The sequence below is a fragment of the Ananas comosus genome, linkage group 2 (genome assembly GCF_001540865.1).
Source record: "Ananas comosus cultivar F153 linkage group 2, ASM154086v1, whole genome shotgun sequence".
NCBI classification, from domain to species: Eukaryota; Viridiplantae; Streptophyta; class Magnoliopsida; order Poales; family Bromeliaceae; genus Ananas; species Ananas comosus.
Genome location: NC_033622.1, coordinates 13,765,713 through 13,777,060, shown reverse-complemented (window position 1 = coordinate 13,777,060; position 11,348 = coordinate 13,765,713). Strand labels below are relative to the sequence as shown.

The 11,348-nt window shown below is 40.2% G+C and overlaps 1 protein-coding gene and 1 pseudogene across 1 annotated transcript; both read left to right on the top strand.

Moving 5' to 3' along the window:
- Positions 828-3,097, top strand: LOC109728001 (hydroxycinnamoyltransferase 1-like). Its single transcript, XM_020258259.1, has 2 exons — positions 828-1,599; positions 2,271-3,097. The coding sequence occupies exons 1-2, from the start codon at positions 1,129-1,131 to the stop codon at positions 2,949-2,951; spliced, it is 1,152 nt and encodes a 383-aa protein (XP_020113848.1). The 5' UTR covers positions 828-1,128; the 3' UTR covers positions 2,952-3,097.
- LOC109727992 lies at positions 5,676-11,027 on the top strand (annotated as a pseudogene).

Below are 11,348 nucleotides of genomic sequence, written 5' to 3'. Positions count from 1 at the left end.
TAATTATACCATTACACCATTACGAAGAAGAAGAAGTCGCGTGCATCGCGTACCCGCCCGCTGCCGCCGCGTGCACCGGCCCTGCCGCCGACCTGGCCCCGCCCCCCGCTCGTGGTGTTCGACGAAGCGCCCACTTCAGGGGCTTCCTAATCCCGCGCTTCCTTGGCTTCTCCAGCAGCGACAAGGGAATTCTCCCTCCGCGTGCGCACGGAGCGCGGCCCCCTCGGCATGAGGCTTCGGACGAGGTCGAGAGCCGCGTCCGGGGAGTGGGGAGCCGGGTGAGGGAGCCCGGCGCGGTCGCACCAGCTGAGGATCGCGTTCCTGATAGCGATGTTGGGGATGAGGAGGGAAGAGGCGGAGGCGGAGGTGGAGAGGTTGAGGGCGTGGGAGAGGCACGGAGGGGTGAAGGCGAGGTCGAGGCACGTGTGGATGCAGCTCCGCTCGCGATCGGCCGTCGCAGGCACAGCGTCACCACCGACAAGTCGTGCACTCCGACCTTGGCGCCCGACCTGCGCCGCCTCTGCTCCTTCGGCGGCCGGAGGCCCCCACTATTGGCCACCTTCCGTGCGGATCGGGAGAGGGAGGCGGACACGGAGTCCCTGGGGAAAAGAAAGAAAAAAAGAACTAGAAAAAAAAAAAAGAGGAGAGAGAAAAACGTATAAGGGTATTTTGGTCAGTTTGCTGAAAAAGTGGACTGAATCTGCAAAAACGAAAAAGATGGCCCGTTTTTATAAAAGCCCAAAATAAGTGAATTTTTTATGCAAAAAGGCCTACATATAATGCGACAAATATAGTATATTTCTTAAAGTAAAGCTCGAATAATATTTCATGGGGGAAAATGTGCAATTGACTCACAAGTGCAAGATGCGATGCTTGCAATAAATAACTCTTTGACAAAAACGAAATGGGGCCCAAAAAACAAAAACAAAAAAAGAAAAGAAAAAGAGGTTGAGAGTCCTGTCTTTTCCTTCTTCCGAGGATCACGTGGAGGTTTTATGAGCATTACATTCAAACCTCACGTACTCTGACTACTGGAACAATATACGCCCAAGATTTTTTTTTCTCACCTTCGTGGAGTTACAAAAAGAAAGCAAGCAAGAGAGCAAGAGAAAAAGAGAAAAAGAGAAAATGTCGAAGGTACGAATCCTCAACGTCTCCCGCGTCTCCGTTCCCGAAACCCAAACCCCTCCTCCGAACGCAGCCGTGAAGCTCACCGTCTTCGACATGGTGTGGATCGGGCTCCCCCCGATCCAGCGCCTCTTCCTCTTCCCCCAAACCCTCGCCCTCCCGAGCTTCCCGGCCCTCGTCGACGCCCTCAAGTCCTCCCTCTCCGCCACCCTCCTCCGCTTCCACCCCCTCGCCGGCGAGCTCGCCTTCGTCCCCGCCACCGGCCTCGTCGAGATCGACTGCTCCGCCCCGCTCCCCGGCGTCGCCTTCGTCGAGGCCGAGGCCGCCGCCGATCTCGACCTCGCCCGCCTCGTCGCCGACCCCGCCCACGACGCCGCCGCCTTCCGCAGCCTCGTTCCGGAGCTGGACGCGCGGGAGCTCNTTTTTTTTTTTATTATTCATTCAACTACTGCATTCCATTTCTTTTTTCCTGTTCTTCTGTCTCAGAGGAGGATACTAAAAAAAAAATAAAGGATTAATTCGTTCTTGATAGTCATTTCTTTAACCAGTGAATAGGAGCATACTCTAGATCGGAATCGTAGGGAAGTACTACTTGATCATTTCTACCAATTTCAAGTCCTTATTATGATTCGTTTTATGAGGAAATACCTCTTTTTTGATACCTTACATTATCTCCATTACTAATCCTTTGTGTACCTTGGTGTTCCTAACCGTCCACTGACTTTTGATTGATCCCCGGTATAGTAATACATACGAGACAGTAGTAGAAACTCCATACAGTTGATCTTTTGTTTGCGCCCGCTTCAAGATATGATGACTAATCAAAAAATCTTAATCTTGGGGTAAGCAGTTTACACTGCTTGTGTTTACTTCAACTTTATTCTTGTACATAGGGAATGAGATTTTTTCTTCTTACTACAAATTTATAAGCTGTTTAGTTTCACTCATATAACTATCTGGTTTAACTCATCAACCCGAATGCTGAATAAAAAAAAAAAAAAAAAAAAAAAATATTTAGTCGTCCTTTTGTTTAAATCTGTAGCTCACATAGGGGGCTAGTGGAAAGTTTATTAATTCTTGATTTTCACTGCCTCGTTTCTAAGTAACTTCGCATGCGTGTATATTAATTAGTAAATTAATAAATATATATATATATATATGACTCCGCTCCGCTCGTACGTGTCACCTCCAAGACGACCTCTCCGAAGTTCCAGTGCAACGGCGCCGCCGATCTCGCCCGTCGAACCTTCGTGCTCGACTCGGAGCAAATCCGGACCCTTAAAAAGCGCGGGAGCCCCCTCGCCCCGACCACCTTCGTCGCCGTCTCGGCCCACGTGTGGACCGCCATGGCCCGGTCGAAGCAGCTGAACCGGGCCGAGCCGGCCTGCCTCCACTTCCTGGCGGACTGCCGCGCCCGGCTCGACCCGCCGGCCCCGGAGGGGTACTTCGGGAACTGCGTGAAGCTGTGCTCCGCCGCGGCCCCCGCGGGCGATTTGATCGGCGAGGAGGGGTTCGCGCGCGCGTGCGCGGCGATCCAGCGCGCGATCCGCGAGTACCTGATCGAGGACGTGGGGAAGATAGTGCCCGCGGAGAGCGAGATGCGGAGGGTGGTGAACGTGTCGGGCTCCAACCGGTTCAAGGCGTACGATGTCGATTTCGGGTGGGGTAAACCGGGCCGGGTCGAGCTGGTCTCGATGAACTACGACGGGGAGGTGGTTATGGTGTGCGCGAGAGACGGGGACGGGGTTCAGGTCTCCGTCGCGGTCGATCCGGCCCGCATGGAGGCGTTCGCCTCCGACTTTTACGATGGTTTGCACCTTTGAGTTTGTTGTACCGCGGGGTTTGGCCCAAAAAACTAATTTACTAGTACGGGAGTATCTCCAATGTGATGTCGTTTAGCCCTATCCGCGTGACTTTAAAGTTCGTGCGCTCCGCGTAATGAATAAATTTCTTCTTCTTTTTTTTTTAAGATTAGCAAACACAAACTTATATGTGCTATCAATGGGGCCGCATCTAGTTGCTTAATTATTATGTACGTATATGCCCAATAAAGTATTTTACTCATTCAAATCAAACTTTATATATAAAATGTGCTGAATATTACCGGAAAAGTAAAATTGACTAGCAATTTAGGAGATTAAAGGATTCACTAAAATGCACTTTGAATGTGAGGGTTGATATAATTATATCTCACAACCTAAAAGAATGGCAAGAGTTTAGAATTTTATTTTTATAGCATTATTCTCTTCACCTTAAATTAATTAAAAAAATTATGATCAATTACTTCCGAAATTTGTCGTCACGCATGTAAGACTCGGAGTTCAAAACAAGGTAAAAAATATACAGGACTTACATGAACTATGAATCATTTTAAATTCTAATTTTGCTTCTTAACATCTCAATTTATGTGATTTAAATTAGCTAATAATCGCTGACTTCAAAATGTAAATTAATTATTTATATTAATAAATTTATAATTACAAAAATTATATGAAATACAGTAATGAATCTATAAAAATTAATTATATATTCAAAATTTGAAGTCCAAATATGCTTTTGCTCTAACTCTTTTTTGTCTTGTAGCTTTACAAGGCACAGAGAATCAAGCGGGCTCCGAAAGAATTTGGGTGTATACCAACGGGCCATTTTGGACGAATGACAAAGCGGCCGAACATTACATTGCTTTATCCTCTTTTGATTGGACCCAAACCCAGAAGATCAAGTAGATTTTTTTTTAAAAAAAAATGGTTTTTCACTCACTAAATAATTGACAATTCAAATTTGTACATAAAATTAAGACACCGTTTGGATACATAAATTTTTTGTGATACATAAATTTTTTGTTCGATACATCTCTTCAAATTGCTTATAAAATTTGAGTCATTTCGTTGATGAAGAGCACGATCAAATCTTCAGAAGAAAATATCACATACGACTTTTAAGTTGATTTTTTTTTCGAATAAAATAAATTACCTTATAGTAATAAAATATACCCTACAATTAAACATATAGCCAAGAACATACAAGAAGTTAAAAAGTTAAATTATTAACTTCTAATTATTCATACTGAAAAAAAATATTATTGAACATCTTATTCTGACATCCAATCAGCGAGTAGAGATGGAGTTGCCGGAAAGAACACTAACCAATTTTAAACTCAGATCGTAAGAAATGTCTCGTAATTAACTGAGACCGCCGTTGGAAAAGCAGCAGTCCAAACTTTCTGCGAAGATTTCTTTTCTTTCCGAAACATGCTAACTCAGCTGACTTCCTGGCTGAGAGATCGGAAATTCTTTTTTCTTGTCTGGATAACAGCCGTAGAAGGTCCAAAAGTTTTGAGACAAACTTATCACAGCCAAGTGCACAAAAGTTTATAATGTTTGAAAAAGCACTAAAGCTCTACACGATTTCTAGCTAGATTATGTATTGATTAACTGCCAATCACAACAAACATTCATTTATGCCAATTTAAGCTGATCAAATGTCGAATACTCTCGTGAACTTCACATTTTGATATTCATTTTGCTCCAGTAAATTTTGAAAAGCTAGCTAAAAGATTATTCTTTTGTGTAATTCCGTAAATAAAGAGTGTATGTATGTTGGAAGGTCAGAGCTGAATCGTCACACATTTGCTTGTATGTTTAACAATTCAAACCAAAACGTAACGGGTTAATGTGATTGAGAACTTTGGTTAGTTTGGTTGCTCCGCAAAATTAAATTTTCATATATATAGTATTTTAGTATAAGTTCACAGGCTGCATACAGAAAACTTCAACGAGTCATAATTTTTGTCCAAGATTCTGTTTTGATAGCAACTTTTTTTTTTATTTGGTTTCCGCAATTAGATTCCTATCTTTTAGAGTAAAGCGCGCTGATGCTTTTTAAAGTTACTTTAATCCCTAATCTCTTCTTTCATATGCATGCTCATTTCGCTAAGTCTAATTTCATCATTCATAATATCGTCCTTCACATTTGTAACCCCCTCCACCTCATAGACGGCGTAGATTGTTCCTTCTAGAAAAGATAAAAGATATTATTTATATCTAGGAGTACAATTATATGTCTCATAAATTCTGCTAATTTATCAAAATTTATAGGGAAAATGACTTTTCCTGTACTTGAACATTCTTTTTCTCTCTCCTGCGTAAAGTGTGCATTGCATGATAAGAAAGAAGAAAATGACCTACTTTTTAGAATAAAAATAGTAGGGAAGTGATAGCGAAAATAGTATAGAAGAGAGAGATATTTGAGAGGGGCCGTGGAGAGCAGTGACGAAATTCAGTGTACCAATAATATTTTATCCCGCAAAGTTTTTTTTTTTTTTTTTTCTTTAAGCTGTGTGATCCTAGAATTAAGCTTTAATCCGTAGCGCGTGAAAGGATTGTTTTTAACCTGGATCATTGGATTTCCATTTGGGAGCGAAAATAGAATCAGAATGGAATTACAGTATATAACATTATATTAAATTAATACTTTAAAACGAGGTGCTAATATTATTATTTTACTATCTTATGTTCATTTTTTTAATTTATTTTTCCTTTTACTTAATGGCTAGGGGACATTTTAATATTGATAGTGTCATCTCCAAGTTTTTTTTTTTTTTTTTTNACGAGCCCTCCCCCGACCTGCCCCCCTTCCCGGCCCTCCTCCAATCCCTCAAATCCTCCCTCTCCGCCACCCTCCGCCGCTTCTTCCCCCTCGCCGGCAAGCTCGCCTACCTCCCCGCCACCGGCGACGTCGCCGTTGACTGCTCCGCCGCTGCCGTCGGCCCCGGCGTCGCCTTCGTCGAGGCCGAGGCCGACGGCGGCGACCTCCGCCGCCTCGCCGGCGACGAGGAGCACGACGTCGCGGCGTTCCGGGGACTGGTGCCGGAGCTCGGCGCGGATGAGATGCCGGCGCCGGTGCTGTCCGTGCAGGCCACGAGGCTCGCCGGCGGCGGGGCGGTCGTCGGCGTCTCGGCCCTCCACGCTGTCGCGGACGGCCGGGCGGTGTGGCAGTTCCTGGCGGCGTGGGCGGCCGAGTGCCGCGGGGCCACCGACACCGAGCTCGGGGCGCCGCCGACGTTCGACCGGGCGCTGATCAGGCACCCGAGGGCCGACGAGGCCGCGCGGGAGTTCGCGCGGCGGTTCACGCCGGATCTTCCTAAGGTGCGTATACGTGCATGCTCAACTTGCAATACTTATCCGTATTGACAGCTGTCACATCTCCAACTTTTTTATCTTGATGCTTACTGCTTCCTTCGGAGCCGCCCCTATTTGTCTTAAATCAGTTGGTTTTTGTACGTCAGATATTCGGTGGTACATACAGTCAAAGTCAAATCACGCCACAATAATTAGCCTTATCTGCGAAGCCATTCTCAATGATTTATTAATATTCAAACTGACAAGTTATTAAAGTACAAATTTTCTTTATCATTGCTGGGAAGACACCACGTCTAGCCATGCGCAACCGCATCTAGTCAAACTGTTCTCTTGAAAGCAGACGCAAACATAAATTACAGCTCCAAATAGATCTTAAAAACGGCCTAGAAGTTATAACTCACTCTCTTGAGCTAAGTAAGGCGTATGCTTTTGATCTACATCCAAAGCTAGTACTCCAAGGACAATAATTTTATAGGCACGGTGCTCCGATGGGCGTTGCGTGTGTAGCTGCGCCCACCGCACCCTAAAATAATAAAAAATAAAAAATGGTGGGCTCGATTTTTAGGAACAAAGAGAAAGAGAGGGGGAAGGGAGGGTGCGGATGGGCATCGCTGCACACGCGGCGCCCATCCGGGCACCGTGCCCAAACAAATTATTTGATCACGATGCCCATAAAATTTTTGTCTGTACTCCAAAGTCCGTTGCACATTCATCTTTTCGTGTTATTGGGACTACCTCTTGTCATTCACAGCTACTCTTCTTCTTTTTTCTTTGACCTCCTCATGTTTGGACAAAATTAATTGTTTCGAATCGAGTGCCAAGTAGCTTATTAATTAAAAAGTTTAGATCTCGTTTAATATCATTATTATTTTTTATTCTTTTAAATATTAATTCTATATAATTTAATATGCCGAAGAAAAATCTTTTTTGTTATCGTGATTAGCTAGCTTATGATGTATCCGGTTAAGTCGTAGATGACAGCTTATTTAAAAAATTAGATGCCAAAAAAAAATTTACTCTTTCTAGTTTTTGTTACTAAGTAAATATTTTGTATGAAAAAATCACAAATAATTTACTGTCTACTTTTATATCTTTTAATATATAAAATTTTGTCTAATTATAAATAGGCTAAATTATATAAAACATCTCTGTCAAAATCTGATTTTTTACTTTTCCTCTTTGTCATTAAAAATTTACACTTTGCCTCCATGTAAAATAAAAAATATTCACTTCGCCCCCTATCGTTAGTAATCCGTTAGGGTTCCGTTTATAATATATTATTATATATTTTTTATGGCAAAAATGTCCTCAACCTTCTCTTCTGTGAACATGGTGAGAGGCAAAATGGTGAGGGACAAAATGATTATTTTATCATCACAGTTCACACCGTACCCCCTGTGAACATTTATCATTTTACAAGGAGGCAAAGTGTATGTTTTTTAAATGACAAGGAAAAAAATAAAAAAATTGAGTTTTGATAGAAAGGTTTTCTGTAATTTAGCCTTAGAAATAAATAAATATGATATCATTGGAGCTCTTAGGGCATGTTTGTTTCACCGAAACTGGACTTTGGGTTGAACTGGAGCTCGGTGAAAACTACTTCTTCTCCGCTGTTTGTTTCGTAGTTATAGAAGTGAAGTTTCATCAGTTTTGTTGTTCGTTTGGTAGAAAATGTATAATATAAAACTATAATTTATATATAAATAATAAATATTTTAATAAATAAAAATAATATAATTATATTTTTATATAATTAAAATTTAATTTAAAACAACTAAATTATTTTTTTATACATAAATTATAGTAATACAATAATAAAATTATAAAGTAAAAAAATATTAATACTTAATTAATCAATTTTTATCATATTTTAAATGTACAAACTAAATAAAAAAATATTAAAACTTAACTAATCAATTTTTATCATATTTTAGATATATTAACTGAATAAAAAAATAATTAGTAACATAATTAAATATATTTAAATATAACTAGCTTTATCTATTATATTGTTTTATTTTTTTTTCACCTCTCTTCACCATAATTAACTTCGGCCCACGATGGAACGAAGTCAATTACGCCGTTTGAGATTAACTTGAGTTTCAACCGTAACTTTTTTACGGCAAACCAAATAACGGAAGTAGTCGTTTAGGGCAAAAATGACATCCCTCCTCTTCACTTCCACCCTACTTCCACCCAAACAAACATGTAGACTATGGGTTGAAGTGGACTTTGGGTTGAACTGGAGTTCGGTAAAAACTATTTCTTTTCTGCTTTTTGTTTCGTAGTTATGGAAGTGAAGTTGTATCAGTTCTGCTGTTTGTTTGGTAGGAAGTGTATAATATAAAACTATAATTTATATATAAATAATAAATATTTTAATAAATAAAAATAATATAATTATATTTTTATATAATTAAAATTTAATTTAAAACAACTAAATTATTTTTTTATACATAAATTATAGTAATACAATAATAAAATTATAAAGCAAAAAAATATTAATACTTAATTAATCAATTTTTATCATATTTTAAATGTACAAACTAAATAAAAAAAATATTAAAACTTAACTAATCGATTTTTATCATATTTTAGATATATTAACTGAATAAGAAAATAATTAGTAACATAATTAAATATATTTAAATATAATAGCTTTATCTATTATATTATTTTATTAATTTTTTATCTATTTTTACCGTAATCGACTTCGCCCCCGATGGGATGAAGCAAATTACGCCGTTTGAGATTAACTCGAGTTTCGACCGTAACTTTTTTACGGCAAGCCAATAACAGAAATGATCGTTTAGGGCGAAACCGACTTCCCTCCTCTCCACTTTCGCCCCACTTTCATTGAAACAAACATGCCTTAATGTTGGGATGCACATACTCTTTTCGAGTCCTTATCCATTGCAACAACATTTATAATCTATAACCATATATGAACCTCGAGTCCCAATACTATTTGACATCTCCATGTTAATTTCGGGGTAGGTGCGGTGGAGTTGGGCCTCACTTTTTTTTCTTTTTTTTTTTTCCTTTTCATCCCTACCTTCCCTCTCATTATCCACTAATTTGGCAGAAAGATTGGGATTAGGCTATTTTAAGTATATAATTTTTAGATATAATTTTTTATATAGTTAGACAATAAAATCTGCAAAGATCAGGTAGTTGTGCTCTTTTGGTTCAGCCACATAAACCATGCCAAAAATTTTTCTATATTAAGATGGTTATTATAAATATATTATATTAAAATAAAATCTATTTTGATAGCTTAAACTTTTATCAAGTAACAGTTATTTCAGAATTGTGGTACGAATTTTAAAATGTAAGATAACTAAAAAAAGTTCTAATAGCTACTCATGATCTAGAAATACAGCAGTCAATTAGCCATATTACTCACGTGGCGTTTCCAACCAATCAATTAATATTTTTAAATTTCATCCATTTTATTTTATTATAATTTTTAGAAAAATATTTTTACTGTATTTTCCTTCTCAAAAATAAAAATACGATTGACTAGTTATAAATGATATCGATACGTAGCTGCTACACAATAAAGTTCCTTCTCGGGAAGACCGTGAATACACAATAAATTCTTAATAAAAACATATAAAACTTATATGTATTATAAAATATTTTAAATTTACTATTTCATCTTATAAAATTTTAATATTACTATCTACTTTTTAATTTATTTGATATGATTTAGTCAACAATATTTTGAATTCAAAATTTAAGCTAATATAATTTATGATATCAAAAGTAATATTTGACTGTTTAAATGTCTCACTGATATGTTTATTAGTATTTTTTTTATTGCATTTGAGTTATTTGATCTGTCTTAATAATTTAACACATTTTTTAAAAGAATTAACCGAATACGAGATTAAATGATTTTTTTTTAAGAATCGTGATGGCATTACGTTACACATTCGTAATTAGTGATTACATGGAGTCTAACATTTTTTATTTCTTTCAATGCACCAAAAAAAAAAAAAAAAACAGTTGCGCTCTGCGAATCTCGCTTTTGAAGGCCGCTTCATGCTATCGCGGCGAACCTTCGTGGTCACCCCGGAGCGCATCGAGTGGCTGAAGCAGCGAATCACGCAGGGCCACGTGGCGCCGCAGCAGCCCCCCTCGACGTTCGTGGCGGTGTCGGCCCTGGCGTGGACCGCCTTCGTCCGGTCCAAGTCGCTGGACCGGGCCGGCGGCGACGCCCACCTCTGCTTCCTCGCGGACGTCCGGACCCGGCTCGACCCCCCGGTCGACGAGGGGTACTTCGGTAATTTGATCAAGGGCTGCTTCGCGACGGCGCCAGCTGGCGAGTTCTCCGGCCCCGACGCGCTCCCCCGCGCCTCCTCGGCGATCCAAGCGGCGATCCGCGAGGCGCTGGATGACCCGATGTCTCATAACTGGATGGACCGGTTTATGGTGCTCCCGCTGGACCGGCTCGCCAACGTGGCGGCGTCGCCCCGGTTCAGGGTGTACGAGACCGACTTCGGCTGGTGTCCATGAACCACGACGGGGAGATCGTGCTGGTCGGGGGCCGGGACGGTGGGGTCCAAGTGTCGGTGTCGCTGAGCCCGAACCACATCGATGCGTTTAAGGCTCACTTTCTCAACGAGGCCGACCAGACCCTTGCTGATTAATTAACTATTGAGGAGGTCATATTTGTTATGCGATATCATAATTAAAATTGTATTACAGATGAGGCGTTTAATTATGTTCTTATTAGTGATTGATTGCGTACAATTCTGTCATTTAATCATAATGTTTTGTTTTTTTTTTTTTTTAGAGAGGAAGGTAGCATGCCATCCGCTTCATTCATTCAGTAAATAAAATTAGCTATAAAGGGCGAGGCAGCTAAGGCCTCAAAAAGACGCGAAGACCAGAAAAAAAAAAAAAAGAGTAGCAAAAGGAAAAAAAGAAAAAAAGAAAGACTGACGACCAATCGACCACAGGTGACAAAAACACTATACAGCCCAACAAGTAAAACGTCACCAAACTCGACTGAAGTCAGCCCACTCTTTCGCCAACACTCCAATGCTGTGGAAAATTTGGATTACGTATCTT